Source organism: Cryptotermes secundus, unplaced genomic scaffold (genome assembly GCF_002891405.2).
Source record: "Cryptotermes secundus unplaced genomic scaffold, Csec_1.0 scaffold181, whole genome shotgun sequence".
Classification (NCBI taxonomy): Eukaryota; Metazoa; Arthropoda; class Insecta; order Blattodea; family Kalotermitidae; genus Cryptotermes; species Cryptotermes secundus.
In genome coordinates this window covers 1,032,481-1,052,933 of record NW_019723906.1, presented here as the reverse complement: position 1 = coordinate 1,052,933, position 20,453 = coordinate 1,032,481, and the positions used below count along the sequence as shown (strand labels likewise).

Below are 20,453 nucleotides of genomic sequence, written 5' to 3'. Positions count from 1 at the left end.
AGTAATTACATTATAGACAAACACATTATAAGTCAAAAACAAATTACAGGCAATTACTTGGGAAAACACAACAATGAAGAAAAGTAAACAAACACGCAAATAAATGATGATAATAATAACAATAATAATAATTGCATTATCACAAAACTAAGTGTTATTAAGAAGTGAAAAATGAAACATAAATATTTAATTAATTAATTAATAATAATAATAATTAAATTCTTTACTATTTATGTGCCGAGTCAACAGCCGCAAGGCGAATTACAGACAGAGCACAGGGTAGATACAAGTAATTACAATATGAATGAAACACAACGTAAAGTCATAGACAAATTACAGGCAAGCACTGGAAGAAAACACGACAATGCAGTCAAGTAAACAAACAAACAAACAAACAAACAAACAATAATAATAATAATAATAATCTGTTATATACGAATAATTGAAACAATATAAAATTATTACTCGAGTATTATGCGATGATATGTCCATCTACACACAAGCCATTACGCCATTCCGTCAGATAAACATTTTACGTTTACTTTATAAATTTATATTTTCTAAATGCTCCATCAGCAGCTTAAGACTACAAAGAGGTTTATGAATTCTGCCTCTTACTGTTTGGTAGCCTATAGTTTGCACTTGGTTCACTTTTATTTGACTAAAATTTTACAAAGTTCATATGTGAGTCATAAATAATTTGCTCCCTTGTGTGTAATTAGAACCTTGGCTTTGTTTCCAACATGGCAAGGCCTGCATAGCACATGTAAAATTAATCTATCAGCTACTAGACATTCATGCTTATTTTACATAACCAGTGAGTTGGAAGTGGGAGAGTAAGGCTGAATATCTGCCCAGATTCCGAACCTTGTGTGGCATTCTGCTCAGAGCCCCTGAAAGAAAGGGGATCCACTTAGATTCATGTGGCCCGTCACAAACTGTGAACTCATTGTGTAGACTGAAATGCATTTAACGGTTATGTGAAAATGTGTATGTGTTTTTACGACGACTGCTGTAAAAATGAATTGTGAGTGTTACGGATCTGATTTCTCGAATACGTGTATTACTGAATTTAATAACTTGTTCAAGCAGTGAAGTCATGTTGAATATACAAGCTTCGCTTTTTGTAAAATAGTGTGGAGTATAGACGCGTTTCTAGGCAAAGACAACGAAACAAACAAGGAGACAAAAGCCGTTGCTATGCAACAGCACAGTAGACATGCCTCTACAACAATATAGTTACGTATTAGTGACTAAAGACGGGGGTTGGATTGATACAAGTAACTGGATTTAATGAAGGCTTACAATTCGTAACTATAAATGACTATAGGAGGCTCGCCGTTTTACTCTCTCCAGACCACTACAACTACGGCACACATAAAGCCTTCTGATCGTTCACTAGTCGTTTCTAGGTAACGGCTGCTAACAATACAACTCAAGACTATTAATTATCGGCTCCGATCTCCGGCTGACTGTCCACTCCTTACGCACAACTCATGACTGATTAATTTTTCTCGTTCGTCTTCGTTGTATAGCCCCGGCATGGACCGCATAAGAAATGTCGCTTCCATCGATTCTTCTATTGCTGCGTGTATATTCATTGCCGCGGATAAATGTTTAAAGCACCCTTGGCTACTAATGGCCGCATAGGAAACACCACCTCCTTTATTGTTGCGTATTTATTAGTTGCCGTGGATGTGTTTACAGCTCCGTCGCCTATAAATGGCCGCACCTATTCGCTCCAATATTCCGGCTTTTAGCCATCACGTCACAGTATGTGGTGAAGAATGGGCATTTGTCCCAAAATTTGCCTTTACCGTGATTTGCAATTCTTAAATTTAAAGATGGCGAGAAAAACGGCAAGCGGCAAAAGTCCCGTCTATAACCTGCAATATCGGCCAGAGGATGCTCAAATATGAGAGAGAAATTGAGTGAGAAAGAAAATCAAAGGGAATGAAAATATTTATATTTATCCTACGGTAGCATTAAATTGAGGGACACTGTTGAATGATTAATATTTGGTAGGTCTACGCATGCTGAAAATATATATTTACAAGGATTTTATTCTGCAACCTAAAATCGGAGAAAAACTGGTATAAAATTAAAGTACTCTTTAGAAATATTATCAACGAAACATGGCAATTGCTGAGGTATTTATATTAACGATAGGATGCTTAAATTTTGTTCAAGAATACATCTTCTAAAATACGTAAGACGCAAAATATAATGACAAAAATTTCTTCAAATGATATCTTTAGAATGTTTTGTATAACTACAATGATTGTTGTGCCGACTGATTATTATTATTATTATTGTGACATATGGGCCGTTTCTATAATAGAGCAATGTCCATAAACATTCTCACGGCAACGAACACAGGCAATAACAGAAGAACTGCCGTTTCCATGTGACGGCCGGTAAACACCCGCCTTAAAAACTTAACACTATAGGGGAACTGTGATTTCCATGTGGTCTACGCCAAGCAATCGCGCGGAACGATAGGATGTCTATTGTCAGGCAATGAAGCTGTAAACACACATCCTTAACAAAGAACACTTTGTTTTCCGTGGGGTCCGTGTAGACGAGTTATCTTGAAGACAATCGGCGCTCCGAGTCAGTCAGTTCTCAGTCCTCGGTAGGAGATAGCCATGGGAAGTTCGTAGTTGAAGAAGAATGAGAAGTCGGCCTGTGAAGACTTTAAGTGTGCTGTAGTGCAGTTATATCTGGCGTGTGACAATTACAGTTCCTGTGTTAAAATACGTTGCCACGAAACGGATAGGAAAATTTTTGCAGAGGAATAGCCATTGTGTAGATCTGTTGCCTAGCAACGACTAGGGTAAACAGATATAGAAGACTTTATTTATGTGTTATAGTGTTATAATTAGATTAATTTTGGAAGTGTTATAATTAATCGTAGTTACGACCTGTAAGTGGTCAATAAATTAAATTGTTAATCCGAACCCCGTTTTTAGTCACTGATGCATGTGATATTATTTTAAACAATATAATTACTTGTCGCTAATTCACAAATGCCTGAATACTAATTAGGTGGAGATAATTGTTCCTGAACTTCCTACTGTGTCTGATTTAATGCCATATATGGCCGTGGTCTTGATCAGTTTCGTTACAGGAACTGAAGCCAAAACATATCAGGGTAGCAGGTGTCCTCTTCCTCTTTGGCTCTCTGTTCGGATTCTTTGGGTTCCCGCGTATTCTCCACGGCCAGATCGCATCGGTAAGTGAGTGACCGGTGATGGGAAATTATTGGACAGTAATTACTGTAGGTAACTCGTAATGGTCTTGTTTCGTGTCACGTGTTCTCACGTGTTCATGAGACACATTTTCAACACCTACGTAGTTATATTCATAAATTTACTTTATTAATTTTTTTCAACCAGTACAGATTTCAGTAGGACATACTCCAAGATACAAAAAAAAATGTTGCATTTTGTTACCAGTGCAGATTATCAAAACATGTTAAAAAAAATTAATGATTTTTTAGGACTGTTGCTGATATCAAGTACCAATTTTTCATTCAATGAATCGATTTTGTAATTTCTAAAAATGGTTTATTTTAGCTCCTTTTATACCAAGAATTATCATAAAGTTCTAAAATGAAATTCATCCTATAGAAATTTTTGAAGATCACACGTTGTAAATTTGATCGAAATCCGTTGTATGAAGATGGAATATGTCGAAAGACACCACTAATCGCCCATTATGTGTTTTATTGTTCTGAAAGAACGCAGAATAAAACCACAGCTTGTTACAGACTCCAAACACTTCGGATGCACTTCTTTAACTGATAAACGTATGAACAGAGTGAAGGCTCTCACAGAACCGCTGTAGTGATTTGTAATCCTTTTCATGGACATTAAAAGTGAATAAAACTAATTTAATATATGTTTCAGCAACTAACCCTGAAGCAAGGTTCTGAAATGAGGGCAATTTGGTCGAAGATTCCAGATCCATTCAGCTTCAGAATATACGTCTTCAATGTAACGAATCCAATGGACGTGCAGAGAGGGGGAAGACCCATTTTGACTGAGGCAGGGCCTTATTTCTATGAGTAAGTATCTTGCATCAAGTACATGTTGACGGACTTGTACAGGAACTTTAAAATATAACAATGCAACGCTTTGTATATTTACTTAGGATTTTCATTTGAAAGGAAAACTAAAGATAAAAAGAAGGTAAAGCTATCCCTGCAACAGGACGTGGAGGCCCATAGATTTGTGAGACGTCGAGGCTCATACATTTTCTTTACACACTCCTCTCACAGATGGCGGTAAGGTTGTCAGCCTTACGCGCCGGCCGCCCTTTACACCCCAGGAAGATTCCTGGTACTCAGTTTGACGGATCTACACATTGTACAAATCACTATTTCAAAAATTAAAGCTTTTATATATTCACCAGGCGTTGCTTTGTAACGGCTCCCAACAATGGGTATTCCTCTGCTACTGTGCTCACGTCCTCGTTGGATGGTGGATGGCTCTGACCTAACTCACGACTCAGTCCCTGCATGCTAAATTCCTGCTGTCCAGAGCCAACACAATGATTCTTGGTTCAGAGTCCCACTGGACTCAAGACTATAATTCGCTGTTACGGGCTGCTGTTGCCTAGCGATGGCGGATGTTTACCGGCCGTTGGCTATCTTCTGGCTCCGCTCTTCCGGCTTTCAACCATTACGTCATAACATGAAGTTATACAGAGTGGGGCGCAGGAACTTCCTTTTTGTGAAGACGCATTGTGAAGGGAGCGGAGGTCGCAGAAAAGTGGGGATAGGCTCGGCGAACGCAGCAGTCGCGGAAGTTTCTGTCTAATACCACTCAGTAGGAAACATGAGGTGGACGAGTGGGCAGCGTGCGTTTGCTGTCGAAGCCTATTTTTCGCACAACCATTCCTACTTGGCGGTGCAGCGTGCGTTCCATACTCACTTCGGAATTAAGCCCAGACGTCCGGTTCCTGACCGGTAATCGATTGTTTTGTGAGTAGAGAACTTTAGGACAACCGGGAGTGTGGTGAAAATATCATCAGGACGACAACGGACCGTTACGACGCCAGAAAATATGGAGGTAGTTCGACAGTCGATTTTGAGATCTCCAAGGTGCTCCGCTCGCAAACATGCAGTCGCCCTAGACATATCCAATCGTTCAATGCGCCGAATTCTTCACGAACCTCTTAATTTCCATCCCTATAAGATGGTTGTTGTGCAAGAATTGTCCCCACGTGATTTCCAGAACCAAATAACGGCGTGCGAAACGTTATTCGAAACTTTACCCCCTGATGCACTTGTTTTCTTTAGTGATGAGGCACACTTTCACCTATCCGGATATGTCAACAAGCAGAATATGCACTATTGGAGTGGTAGCAATCCCAGAGAGCTCCATGAGAGTCTACTTCACAGTGATAAGGTGACAGTATGGTGTGCGTTGTCGAGAGTTGGAGTTATTGGCCCTTATTTTTTTGAAGAAGACAATCATGCAGTTACTGTCAATTCACAGCGGTATGTGGACATGATTAAAAACTTTTTCGAACTAGCTCTTGAAGAAATGCATCTAGGAAATGTCTGGTTCCAACAGGATGGTGCCACGGCCCACACAGCCCGAGCTTCGATGACAGTTTTGAGGGCAAAGTTCCCCAGACGGCTCATCTCGCTTCGAGGTGACATCCCGTGGGCAGCGCACTCACCTGATCTAACGCCCTGTGATATTTTTTATGGGGACACCTCAAGGCAGAGGTTTTTAAACATCGCCCCACAAACCTGCTTCAGCTGAAGACTGTTATTCGGCAGGAAGTAGCCCAAATTCCGGTGAACATGTTGGAGGGTGCAGAGGGGAACTTCAGAAAACGGTTGCATCAGTGCATAGAGAACGGTGGCCACCACCTTCAAGATATTTTGTTTAAACCTAAATGATTTAAAATTTTAAAGTATGTTCTTTCATTAGCTAAACATAAATTTTGTCTATCAGCAATAATTTCTCTTTTATTCGCCTTCAAAAAAAAAAAGGAAGTTTCTGCGCCCCATTCTGTATATTGCGATGTATTAGATAGCAAGTATACGGAATGTGCAAGATACAGGTTTAAAACTTTGGTCCGAGGATCGTCTGACCTAAGAGGGGTCTGTGGTTCTCCTCAGTGCTCTAGGCAAATTCCGGGACAGAATCTCAAATTAGGTGCAGAACTCTTCTATCCACATTCTACCCAACTTCTTGCACATTTATAATCTTACAACTTGAATCGTAAATAAATAAAATAAAGATTCGTGTGTTATTTTCCATGTTGCAGAGAATTTAAGGAGAAGATAAACGTCACGGACCACAGAAATAATGATACAGTGTCATTTAACCCACGAGACACTTGGTACTTCAGCATGAGGAAATCCGAAGGATTGACAGGAAATGAAATGCTCACCATCCCTCACCCTGCCCTCCTGGTACGGAGAAGAGAAGCATCACACTAATTACATAGCGACTTGTGCACTAACCCCTTTAAGCGTAGTGGTTACTGTATGTACCACCTGCTTTAACAGTGAAATTATTATTGTGGCTCTGCAGCCCTTTATTTAGCCTTGGCCGCTTTTTCAGTATCTTGATCCCATACACAGTCAATAGGACTCCTTGGACGGGGGATCAGCCTGTCGCATGGCCACTACCTACACACAGAATAAACGCACACAATACAGACATCCATGCCTTGAGTGGGATTCGAATCCACGATCCCAGCTTTCGAGCTAGTGAAGACAGTTCATGCCTTAGACCGCGAGACAACTGCGATCCGCTTATCATTAAAATACCTTGCACTTGTGCCCACAGAGTGTATTTACGCGTTTCGTATGACGTTCAGAACGAACAGAGATTGTTATTTTCTTAAATACAATTAAAAACTGGTATTTTTAAAGGAAACGCAGAGTTATCTGTGACGTAGGAATTGAATTTTTAAATATTAAGTAGCTATGGCTTCGAAGTGTTAACTCCTGTCTCTGTAGCAATTATAAATACTGCGTGTAGTATTTGTGCACGCTCCTCTGGGACTACCGCCTTATCGTGGAGGTGAAATTTTCGCGCTCTAGCGACTTGGAGTACTATGCTGGTGGGAGCCTAAGTTACTGGTAGAGCCACTAATGCTAGACAAGTCAAAGGGTAAGGACCGGACGAAGTGTAGTGCCTGGACCTCCAGGTTGGGTATTAGGCGTGGGACTAATTATCCCACCCCAGAAAAAAAATTACTGTTACGAAAGCATGAAGACCATAATCCACACATGGTTGTAGCGCCAGTAAAGAGAAGAGAGATTTGTATGTAATTATACAAAAAATGAACTACATGACTCAGACGTGAAATGTTTGTTTTATATTCTCACTTACGCTTGTCGCTCCATTTAACCAAGTTTATAAGTTTATTCACTACGCATCATGACCAGGAAGGTGCTACACAAGAGTGAAATTATTTTCAGAAGAACACAAGTTTCGTATTTGTCCTGATTTATTTTAGAACGCTACGTCGACTGTTGCGTCGAAAGAGAGACGGCAAAATGATTACGGATGGTAATTTGAGAATAAGGAGGCGTCGAAATAACTGTAGTTTATTTCACGACATGTCAGTAGCAAAGATTACGCAGCGTCGGATAATTCAATCATTGTGAAAAGTGAATTTGTAAGGATATAGAAGTACGCGGTCGTAGCCGAACCTGGAGTAAAACCCCGCTGTTTTCTAATGAATAAAACAAAGTAAACCTAAGTCAGGATAGCCCGTCGCTCAGGGCAGAGAGTTGAATCCAGGACCTCGCAAATACAAAGAAGCACTGATACCCGTGCCAATCACTAGTAATTCGGTGGGTTTATCTGACAATTGGGGGCACGGGATAGCGTAGTTGGTTGAGGGGATTTGCTACAAGCCGGAAGGTCGCGGGTTGAAGTCCGGATGAGATCATTGGATTTTTTCAATTGACCTAATCCTTCCAGCCGCACTATGGCCCTGGGGTTCACTCAGCCTCTAACAGAAATGAGTACCAAAAATTAATTAAATAATTTTCCTGGGGAGTAAAGCTCGGCCGGCGCGTAAGGCTGACAACCTTACCGCCATCTTTGAGCCGATTGTCTACATAATGTGGGACCCACAACGTCTAACAACCCTATGGGCCTTCACGGCCTGTCACAGGGATAGCTTTACTTTTTACTTTTCTTTATGTGACAATTAAAACAAATGACAATGAACATATTCCCAGTCGTTAAATTTGATCATTGAAGAACTTCACAGTAATTATCAACCAGTGCACAAAGGTTATCTTTTTTTTTTCCTTGGCACTACAGCCCCAGTGGGCCTAGGACTACCTCCATGAACTTCTCCGTTCACTTCGGTTTTTCTAGATATTAGACATTCGGTATGACTCCTTGGGCGGGTGATCAGCTCGTCGAAAGGTCTCTACCTGTACACAAACATAGAAAAACGCACACACACAAACTAAACATCCATGCCCTGAGTGGGATTCGACCCCACGATCCCGGTTTCCAAGCGAGCGAAGACAGTACATGCCTTAGACCGCTCGGCTACCGTGACCGGCGGTTATCTTATTACAGATGCAAATTCGCTGCTCCCAGTGTTATTCAGGAACCAAGAAGCATATTAATTTCCCGTTTTAATTCTTTATCATCTAAAGATTTATAATGTAGATATGGAATAAACGGCTATAAACTTACATTTCTTACGTCTCTTCATGTATTTCACCTTGTGCTTCTAGCGGATAATCGACCTCCTTGCCGAGAATTGAATCCTAACCTAACCTAACAGTTTCGGTTCACTAGTTATATACCTACATGCATACCTCGTTGTACTGCGCTTCGCACATATTGCGTTTTTTTACAAATTGAAGATTTGTGGCAATTCCGCTTCCAGCAAATCCATCGGTGCAATTTTTCCAAGAGCATGTGCTCACTTCGTGTCTCTGCATCACATTTTGGTAATTCCTGAAGTATTTCAAACTTTTTCGTTATTATTATTAGTGATCTGTATGTTATTACTGTAATTGTTTCGGGGCGCTGCTATCACACAGCATCGCATGCCACCGAGAAATATTTCGTGAAAGGAAGTGTCAATCGATTCGCCAGACTTCACTCTTGTCTTATTTTAAGAAATTGCCACAGCCATTTCAGCTTTCAGCAATCACCGTCCTGATCAGTCAGCAACCAGCAACTTCGAGGCAAGACCCTCCACCAGCAAAAAAAATACGACTTGCTGAAAGCTTAGATGATAGTTAGCATCTTTTAGCAATGAAGTATCTTTAATTAAAGTATGTACATTATCTTTTAGACATAATGCAATTGCACACTTAATACACTACAGTATAGCGTAAACATAACTTTTATATGCACTGGGAGACCAAAAGATTCGTGTGACTCGCTTTATTGCGGTGATCTGTTACATCTCCGAGGTATACTTGTAGTTATTTTGTTGGCTATACTGACAGTTATGATTCTTGTTACCATATAAACTTATCCTTGTAACTTTGGGTTAGAAGTTCCCACTGCAGGACTATGAAGAGTATGGTCTTCTGTGATGTAACGCCGTATATTGTACTTTGTAGAAAGCCAGAAGTTTCAGAGCAACATATCGTCCCCATTTTCAGGATCGAAGAATAAGCTAAAGAAGAAATAGCCAGAAGCAGGCAGCAAGATGAACTCAGCTTACTCTTCGACCCTGAAGATGGAGGCAATACGCTCCTTCTACACGTCAGGTTCCGTCTCAACTACACGATATTAAAATCTAGAGGGGCGCAATCTTCACTACTATTTTAGTTTTGGGTCTTCATGGCAGTGCGTGCTGAGATGTTGTCTTCCGGGTGGCGACATCGTGCAATATTGTAGGTGGACACCAAAGTTCCACAGGAACTTGCCACGTCCATTTTCAGGGTCTATCCTCAAGACGTAGGCACAACCCAGAAAAACAGTCTAAATTATGTTATAATGACAGCAATTTGTTTCCTACAGGCGACTGCGCTCACTACCGAAAGGGAGCGTCCGGCGGCGCTAAAGATTCTTAATAAAGCCATTCCGGCCATCTTTGGGAATCCTGCCTCGATGTTCTTAACAACTTCTGCAAGGAATATACTGTTTGACGGAATCCCCATATACTGCAACGTGACGGATTTTTCCTCCAAGGCTGTATGTTCAGAAATAAAGAAGAGGAAAGATAAATTCCAACAACTTGACGAAAATATTTATGGATTCTCCTTCTTTGGAATGGTTAGTATCTGCTTTGAAACTGCGATGTATGAAACCAATCACGTATAACAGGATGCATGAAGAAGAGTCTTTCATGAGAAACCAACAGTTTTCCGGCTGGTCAAGAAAATTCACGCCTTCGTGGAACTCATTGCTCTTTTAATTTTACTAATTTTCTGGACCTCATCTGTCGTCCGATATCATAAACCAGAACACGACGTTTCGGGAACTGTGTATACTGGCCCCCTCAGCTGGGGAGTTGGATCAAATAGAGCTAATTCCAATGACTGGACCGGCGATTTGGATAAGTTCATTCTAAGGTACCCAATTGGACCAGTGATTTGGATTACCTCTTCATAACAAACCCAACTGGATAAGTGACAGATAATATCGTTCTAACAGTCCCAATTTTATCAGTGATTTGTATTATTTCTTTCTAGCAGGCCCAACAGGACAAGTGATTGCGATACCCAACTTGTATAATGACTGGGATTCTCTTTCCAATAGACCCAAAAGGACCAGTGACTGCGGTTAGACCTTTCTAATAGACCCAAACAGATAACTGATTTGGTTTATCTCTTTCTAACCGGCTCAACTGGAGAGTAATAAAGAAAAAGTTGTCCCTGTGCGTAACTAATTAAGCATTACGCGCATGAAGACGTATGAGGGAGTGGATGTATAGGCCCACGCTTTCTTGACCTTGGCACTTGTTGAAAGTGAGTAGCCAGATTCACGCCCCGGCTGCTATATCCCCGGGGAAAGAGCTCCCGGTGCCCATTGGATAGGAGACTGAGTGGGCTCCAGATCCGGTCTGTACGACATGGAGAAGTGAAAATTCTTACCCCCACCGAGACTCGAACTCCGACTCCTTGGTCGTAGAGTCCGTAGCCAGTCGCTGCACCGACTGCGCTGTCTCGGTTCTCCAATTGCACAGTGATATAGCTTTTATCGCGCTAACAAACCCAACTGTGTCCGTGATTTGGACTATCACGTTCCAGTAAACCTAACTGAGATGCCCCTCACCTGAAGAAGGGAGCAGATCCAGCTTCCAGTACGTCGTGGTTTAGAATGTTGGAAGATAGACAAATTCCAGGACAGCTAAGTATAAAACGCCATTGCCTTAACCTTCTGGAACTGGTTCAATACCATCCTCACAAAAGTCAGCCAGAAATTCCTATCCTATGACAAGTGATTCAAGTTCAAGCCCTACTATCACTTTTCACGAAAATAAAACATTAAATAAAATCCAGAATTTGGGGAGAACACTCCGTTTGTGAAGACACGGATCCCTTCCAATGAATAAACACTTAGTGAACCTGTACGTACATTCATTTCACGCAAAGTACGAGTATAATGCAACTACCGATGTCATACTTAGACCATCTAAGGCCGCCACGTACGATGGAGTCGCGAGTTCGAATTCCATTCAAGGCTTGGACGTTTATATATGCGTTCTCTCTGCTGTCACATTTTATTTGTAACGGTAAAATAAAATCTGTTCCCTGATCCCCGTCCAAGCAGTCATACAAGTATTGTTTGCTGAAAAGACGCATTATTTCACGATTAACTTTTAACAAGACAGTTTAATGTGCATAATTAATGAAAATGGATGTGCAAAGAAAACAAAGTAAATGGTCCTACAAATAATTGTTCAATGAAAGGGTGAGACCGACTATGCTGAGGATTTTCATGGTTATCCTCAGTCATTTTAGGTAAATGGAGTATCTCTGACTTGGGCACTGCCGCTTCCTTTCGTTATCTGTCCTATTCAGTATTCACCGGTAATCAGTTGACGCTAGACAACTTGAAATACTGAAAGTTTATGAGGGGTAGGCCTCCTCGGCCCTTGCACCGCGACCTACAGTGGTCTATTGTGCTTTACTGAAAGTGTAGTTAGTTAGTTATTTGGAGAGGGTGGGTTTCCCCATGCACTAAGACCTGTATTGGTCCATTGTGCTTCCCTCTATGATTTCTACCAGTCTCTATATCCTACAGATACTGGTACTTACCATCAGTCCCACACAGCAGCGAGACCGGCTCTACTAGCTGAGAGGTATCTATAATGCTTCCCCCATCTACCAGAGGTATTAGAGACTGCTGGTGGGCGGGAAACGTCCGCAATTTGGCTCAGTGACCTCCTTTGGAGATATGAGGTTCTTTTACGTGCCGTAAAGCTACGACACGGGACCCACGGCTTAAAGTCCCTCCCGGAGGACTTGTTCCCTGAATTTTTCCGCCCTTAAAAATTCGACGACCGCCGGGTATTTGAACCCGCGTACTACGAGTCATGAGGTGGGAACGTTACCTCTAGACTACGGAGGCCGCTTACTGAAAGTGTAACTCCGCATCTGACGCTCAAGTGTAAGACAGGCCTATGTCTGCATATAAATAACTGAAAAAGTCAAATATCTCTTCATGCACTGTTAATTCGTGTCTGATTTCTTCAGAGAAATGGTACTGCAGGAGAGAGATTTCAGGTGAAGCGGGGAATTGAGAACATAAAGGAACTGGGACAAGTTGTTCAGTTCAAAGGAGAGAAGAAATTAACTATTTGGAGTGGAGATAAATGTAACAATTTCATGGGTACGGACTCCACCATCTTTCCACCGTTTCTCACTCCAAATGATACCATAGCAGCATTTACGCCTGAAATCTGCAGGTGAGTGCCAACAGAGCGGTTAAGACTAGCCAGAGGGGGGCGGATAAGAGAGCCGAAATACCGAACATTCTGCTCGGGCTTTAATTGTATTTAAGTTTGATTACCGATTAAATAACCTGTAAATATAGTAAAGTACATACGTACATTCAATAACGAAATAGTAAACACGTATAACTCCATGGGGAAATCTGTCTAGAGAAGTTGGTTGTTATTAGCGGTTAAAAAATTATCCGCTCTTGTTGAAACTGAAGGTTCGTTACAGTGATCACACCATGATTCTTTAAGATCCATCTTAATATTCTCCACCTATTTTCACGCAAGCCTGCCAAGTTGTTTTTTCCTCCACATTGCTCCGCTATAAGAAGCTCTCTGATTCAGAGCGTTCTGAATAGACAGATGTTCGTTTACCTGCGCAGTTTCTGCTACAAATTTCATTTTCTAACTTTTTAAGTAACGTAGCTGGTCACGGTAGTCGAGAGGTCTAGGACATGTACTGACTTCGCTTGCTCGGAAGCCGGGATCGTGGATTCGAATCCCACACAGGGCATGTATATTTGGTATGTGTATGTGTTTAGGTAAAGACCTTGCGACGAGCTGACCACTCGTCCAAGGAGTCCTACCGTCTGTAAAATGATCAAAATGAAAAAAACAACCTCGACACCGTAAGGTATATAAGAGGAATGGATTAAGTAAGTTAAGTAAAGTAACTAGTTATGTTGACATAGGACAGCAAATTCTATTAGAATTCCGCACGTGACTCTCAAATATATCTTCTTAAAGCCTATATAAACAGCTGTCATATTTTCCCACTATTCTTCCTTCATCTAGTGTTTGATGATCAGAGAATTTCTGGTGAATACTGGTACCTATTTCATTATGTCTGAGCTTACACTGACGAGATCCAGTAATTTTGCTGCATTTACATGAGCCTAATGCGCGTCCCTCTTAATACTAACAAACAAATCAATTCCAGCCTCAGAAGACTCAAAACTGGGAAACTTGTTCATAACCCAAATGCACACATTATAGTTTTTCCAAATTTTATGTTGTGCGGACACCACAATAGTCTGCATTGAGTACAGTAAATAGTGCAAGCACGCTAATGGCTCTGCGTGAGATTATGGGTATTAATTAAGCCAGTAGGGGCATCTGCCAACAACAGTCTCCCTGTCGTCAGCTGTAATAATTTTCAAAAACATTTATCTAAAAGACCCTCTCAAAAGCTGTATTTTATGTTTTTTTTCCAGTTGGATGTCATGATCAGATTGTGATAACGCAAAGCGAAGCTAATAGGAAACAGTTAATTATTGCAAATCGGTGACACAAGTAATGTAATTCTAAATAAAATGTAGCTATACAAACTTCAACAAATTTATTCTCAGGTCTATCGCAGCATATTACACTGGAAGTATAACTTACAAAGGCATCAAAGCATATAAGTACAGTGCGGATTTCGGTGATGCGTCTCGAGATCCAGATCTTACATGCTTTTGCACCACGCCAGATACATGCTTTAAGAAGGGACTCCACGATTTGACTAACTGCGTAGGTAAGAAAATTCCGTCATCTAACTGAATTACCATTTTATGTGCCCCTGTTATATTTGGTAAAATGGCTAACTGCGTAGATAAGAAAATTCCATCATAAAACTGAATCAGTTTTTTGTGTCCCTGCTCGTGTCTGGCAAAATGGAAAGAACAGAGGCCATGCACCTCTGGCACGTTGAAGTGACATGATTTCTCTCAGAATGTCTCATTTCAGATAAGAGGAGAATATGTTTCAGGTGTCATATTGATGTCTCAGCAGAGGACTATTCATTAAACTGCGTCTGCTGAGGTATACACGTACATCATTGTCATAAATGAATCCCATGTTAGCGAATTCCGAGAAACAAAACTTAGACAAACTTGTGACTCAATCGCACATGCGTACTGGAAATAAAGCTAAATACACCATTCTCTATCCAGGGCACAATAGTAATTTTAGTAATACTAATATCTGTTATGTAATGTAAATATATGACATGATGTTCTACCATATTAGCCATTTGAATATGACAAACTTTTAATGAAATTTTAACTGCATATCAGGTGCCCCCATCGTTGCTTCACTTCCCCACTTCTACCTTGCGGACCGTGAGTACCAGACAGGAGTGGTTGGCCTCAACCCCACAAAAGAGAAGCACGAGATCCTCAGCATATTCGAGCCGGTGAGTGGCTTCCTCTTAAATAAGGTAAATATGGGTCCATTCCCATGGCTGGGCCCATACGTCATATCCATGCGCAACACCAGGATCTTCTTTCCCAGGCCAAGGAGGCAGCCAGGAAATCCCTTACGAACTTACATTTAAGTTCTTCATAAATTCTTTTACAGACTCCATAGAGTTGCAGGATCTGAGGTCCTCACAGTGGTGGTTTTGAACAGTCGTATTGTATGGGAGGAGCTGGGACAGTTCAGTCAGTATAGCGATGTAGTGACAAGATATTTTTCTCTACTCCACAGCAGCCAGACTGGCTCTGGGGACCACCCAGCCTCTTATCGAATGGGTACCTGGGAATTAAGCAGCGAGTGCATGAATCTGACCACTCACCTACATCCAGTGTTGAGGTCAAAAATTGTGGAGCTGTATCCCCACTCCTCCATATGCCTTCATGATAAGTGGATTCATTAATTAAGCACTGGGACAACCTTATCCTAACTTCTACCGGGATGTAACACTATACAGTCCACTGATTACACAGCACCATATCCGAGATGACAGAACACTTCTGTCTCCATATCAAACATAATGGCCCCAAAAACCCCTTTCAAGATCCTCTCATTAGAATGAACCCTGAGGTAGAAAGTTGGAACCTAAGTCCAGGGTGGGAGACAGATGCCTGCCTGCCTTCCATAGGAAGCAAAATTAATTCCTCAAAGTTACTTTATATTAAGTGTATCATGTTTAATGGAATTTTTATTATATTTAAGATGGAAATTGAGAATAATTTGAGAAAAATTACAATTTCCATTCTTATTTCAGGTTCTTCACTGCAAGATATATTAAACATGAGGTGCATTTTTCAGTTTACCTAATCCTTTCAGCTGCACTATGGCCTTGGGGTCAACTCAGCCTCTAACAGAAATGAGTACCAGGAATCTTCCTGGGGGTAAAGGCCAGCCGGTGCGTAAGCCTGACAACCTTACTGCCTACTGCCATCTGTGAGCCAACAGTCTAAAGAAAAATATGGGAGCCTTGATGTCTCACAATACGAGTACTATGCGTTTTCACAGCCTGCTAGAGGGATAGCTTTTTCTTTACCTCCAACAGAACTGTTGTGGAAATTATTCCGATTTTCAAAACCTTTATACAAAGCGAAGAATTTTAGCAGGACCCTTTGTTCCTTTATGGTGAAGAGAATTTATCTGCGTTATCATTTCAGATGACTTCCACTCCACTCTTAGCTCACAGAAGGCTACAGCTCAGCATTGCTCTTCACAAGGTTGATGCCATCGATCTTATGCAAGAGGTTCCCACAGTTATTTTCCCGATTTTATGGATAGATGAGGTATGTGCCTTTCCAACATTGCATGCCACTCTGTCAGTTCTGGTGGCTTCATAGCTCAAGTGTTCATTATGCAGAAATTAACTCCAGAAACCTATCACACTGCACTCTTTCATTATCCTGTCACTCTTTTCCAAAACAACGGCCTGGAGATTTTTCTACTTTGACAGGGTTTCATTGGTGTGGGGATGTCTATGACGTCAATACTACATTGATCAATGATGAGGTACAGTATCTCATGGCTAGACAGTAGACCAGCAAACCCCTACCAAATTCCATTCAATACATTAGAGCTGAATCTAACAAAACTGACCTAATCAGAAGCACATATTACTTACTTACTTACTTACTCACGGAGCTGAGCCCTTCTGGAGGAGCTGCCAATTCTGCAGCTACTCAAGAATTTCCCAGCACTTTATGGAACCCGAAGGTTCATTACTGTGTTCACAAGTGCCCTAAACTGGTCCCTATCCTTAGCCAGATCAATCCAATCAATACTATCCCATCCTATCTCTCTAAGATTCATTTTAATATTGTATGCCCACTTATGCCTTGGTCTTACCAGTGGTCTCTTTCCTTCTGGCTTTCCCACCAATTTCCTATATGCATTCCTCGTCTCCCCCATTCGTGCTACATGCCCTGCTCACCTCATCCTTCTTGACTTGATCATTCTAATTATACTTGGAGAAAAGTACAAGTTATTCAAAAGCACATATACCCCAATAAAAACAAAACCAAACTAACACTGCTTGAAGTGAACAATTCAGAATATTTCTTGTCTTCTTGGATGCAACACAGTACAGTCTGGTAGAGGTTCACCATTTGAGAACAATATGTTGCATCCATGTTCTTGTGTGGTAGAAGTTTGGCTGAAATGTCATTAAACATCTGCCAGACTACATTTGGGCCGCAATTTCGAGACTATAAATCAAAAAGCGTTGCCTAAACGTTACGAAAAGCATTTTACAGCAATCGAGCAAAGATGACAACACATGGACTAGGGATCTAGGTTAAGAATGTTGATGATCAGCATTTATGCGTAATCGCATAAGTAGGAAGCTCCGCTAACTGGGCCACTGGAGTATAATAATATTGTAACGTGTTTCCTTACTGAAGACACCGTAGAGATTAATTGGTTTATTCAACAACCTACAAGTAACGGCTACAATTAATTATTACACAGTTGCGGGGTTTCACACTTTGTAACCCTAATCGCAAATCAGTTCACTCTGCCTTCAGTAGTCTACCCGTTTACAGTAGGGGAGCTATGTATCACTGTATCACACACTCCTAATTATACAATGACACACACGTCCGGTTCTTCTTTCCGCGACGGCTGCTATATTCCAACTTGTAGTCGGCTGACTGGAGAACTGTTGATAACACACTCGCTCATAGGCTTGTTCGGAACTATCTTCGGCGATGGCCAGGTTACAACTCGACTCGGCGACTGTTGCTATATGTCAACTCGGCTCGGCGACTGTTACCTTATAACTCGGCGACTGCCCACATTCCGACTGACTGGTAGCTGCTGTGCAGTTCCCTTATATAGCCGCAGTGGTGCCTGTTGCCACGTCACAGTAGAAGCGGTGACGCGTCCGTGTTTGCATATATCCTAGCAACGCTGTTACCCCTTGGTGACGTCACCGCTGTTGACTCGCGTTGCACAGCGACCAGGTTGCGGGGACTAGGCTAACGTCAGCTCCGCTCGTGACGTCACCGCGGGGAGAGTGCGGGGTGATGACTCGCCTGTTACGCGAGCGCTACGTGCCGCTGGGGAGGTAGGGGTCAACATGTCACAATATTATTAAATACGCAGCAACGAGGAACTATGGACCCGCCCACCCCCACAGGGAATAGCCAATGAAAACCCTCCACCCCAAAATTTAGAACAAAGGGAGTAGTTAACCTCCCTCTTTCGCCAACTGCAGCGCCAGCAAAAGTAGTGTATAAAAATGGAAAGAAAACTGAATGGGGATCTGATCTAAAACATAACATTCAGTAGTCAGCCGGAGGCTCTATTTGATATGGGTCTTACAAGTGGAGGTGTCTTGCCTGTGTCTCTTATCTCAAGTAAGTCACGTTTACTCATATAAGCCATGCTGTTAAACTTTATGGTTGTTGGTAAAGTGCTGTTTGTTAAATGTGAAAGCAATGTCCAGTGTGCCTGGCGAGCCCTTAGGGTAGAATACGAAAAATAATGTAACGAGTGATGACTGAGGTGCTAGTGTAGTAAAGATGGTAGACGTTAGATAGTGTGTTATGATTACAGGTAGTGTGCAGAGCACGCACATTTGTGTTTATAGTTGTGACTCTTGATTTTGTGACAAATATATGTAGGCTTTCAGTATGTATAACTTTAGGGGCAGATGAAGTCATAGGTGAAGTGTTATGATAGAATAGTGGATAATTGCGAAATGAGTCAAAACAGTAGAGAGAACAAGACAGACAGACTCAAGTCCTACACCCCAGAAGGGGAGATCATGATGAAGCATAGCGCAGTGCAGTAAAGGCAATATGTAAATCCTGACTGAGAGTCAGCATTGTTAATATTGTAAATAGAATACAAATTAAAGTGTAAATAGATCAGGGACCTAGGGTGGGACAGAGATGGTGTGTCGAGTAATGGTAATGATACAGTGACAGTCTGAAGCCTGCTGCTCCAGGCGAGAAACTCGGAGTCAGAACTATCACGCCCCGAGACCAAGTGTAAACCGACAGACGTCGGCATTCTTTTATTGTAAATAGATCAGTGTACTTAGGGTAGGATGTACACAGGGATTTTCGATTTACTTCCCCGAACCAACCCGCCCACGACTGATCCAAAGCGATCCTGACCCAAGCGAAGGCAGAACTGACCCCGGGCAACGGCAGCCGAATGCAACAAGCAATAAGGGTTATGAGAATCCAAGTTAAGGGTGAGAGACCAATAGGAGACAGAGAGATAGCGTCCCGATAGGGAACAAGGGAAGAGACACTTTAGATAATTCATTAGCCCCTTCAAGCATAACAAAGCGATGGCAGAGGTGGGGATCGGCCAACGCAAAGTGGCTGACGTAGAGAGAGAGAGAGAGTAACTGTGTTTTACTCACCCCTTACATTGAAGCATCAACTTATGGCAACGGCAGTAGGCCGAGTCAACGAAGGGTTGACTGATGTAGCGAAGGGACTAGCCAAAGAGAACTGGCAGACAAAGTGATTTAGTGTGTTTAACCCACCCCCGTCACTAAGATATAATTGGTTACAGCAGTGAGATATCCAATCCACCCCTGTCGTAGAGGATAATATATGGTGTGACAGTCGATAGGTAGAGGCGGGTCAGACCCCACACGCCCGCTCTACGCCAATAATAAGAGGTGACAGTGAAGAAAGGGCCTGCCAAAAGAGAACGCTCGACCACCACGCTACGGGCCCTTAATACTTTCATCACCCCTTCTTAAGATGTAATAGATGGTGGCAGTTGTATGCAACGAAGGAAGTCCAGAACCAGGAGAATCCTAGCTCAGGGTAATCTAGGATTATTGTGTTAACCCCTTACAGCATGAGATGTGGCGGCAAGGAGGGATACCTCCACGCCCCCTGTCACCAGGGCATAATACTACACAGTGTCATATCGCAGAGAAGAGTATTATGTTTAAGAGTCAACTGTTCATTGCTCACAAGAGCCAGCCACTGCACCCTATCCTGAGCCAATTAATCTAGTCCACATCCTGACATCCCATAACAATGTTATTTTTATAAAAATATGTGCAACATCCTTAATCATATTATGATTTTTCTCCTGAACAGGGATTTGAGTTAAGTGAGAAGCTCCTGAGTAAGGTGCATGTTATCTATACGGCCATACTCACTATGAATGTGCTGAAGTGGATTATGATGGCACTGGGAGTGAGTCTCAGTGCTGGAAGTCTCTGGTTCAGGAAGAAGCAGACTGATGTGCAGTCCTCTGACTTCCCTGGGATAACGAGAAAAGTTCAGGATGTCACATCTCTAGAAGACCAATCAAGATACTGATACAATATTCATCACAGG

General features: G+C 41.8%; 1 protein-coding gene across 1 annotated transcript; it reads left to right on the top strand.

Moving 5' to 3' along the window:
- Positions 1 to 901: 901 nt before the first annotated feature.
- On the top strand, positions 902 to 20,450 carry LOC111861960 (sensory neuron membrane protein 1). Its single transcript, XM_033750527.1, has 10 exons — positions 902 to 1,027; positions 3,120 to 3,235; positions 3,912 to 4,069; positions 6,289 to 6,436; positions 9,984 to 10,238; positions 12,665 to 12,876; positions 14,259 to 14,425; positions 14,967 to 15,085; positions 16,299 to 16,424; positions 20,211 to 20,450. Exons 1-10 carry the CDS (start codon positions 1,021 to 1,023, stop codon positions 20,433 to 20,435), a joined length of 1,533 nt encoding a protein of 510 aa, XP_033606418.1. The 5' UTR covers positions 902 to 1,020; the 3' UTR covers positions 20,436 to 20,450.
- Positions 20,451 to 20,453: the final 3 nt, after the last annotated feature.

Coding starts and splice junctions, on each gene's coding strand:
- LOC111861960 (XM_033750527.1), top strand. Junction 6,437..9,983: donor TCCCTCACCCTGCCCTCCTG/GTACGGAGAAGA, acceptor TGTTTCCTACAG/GCGACTGCGCTCACTACCGA. Junction 15,086..16,298: donor TCCTCAGCATATTCGAGCCG/GTGAGTGGCTTC, acceptor TTATCATTTCAG/ATGACTTCCACTCCACTCTT.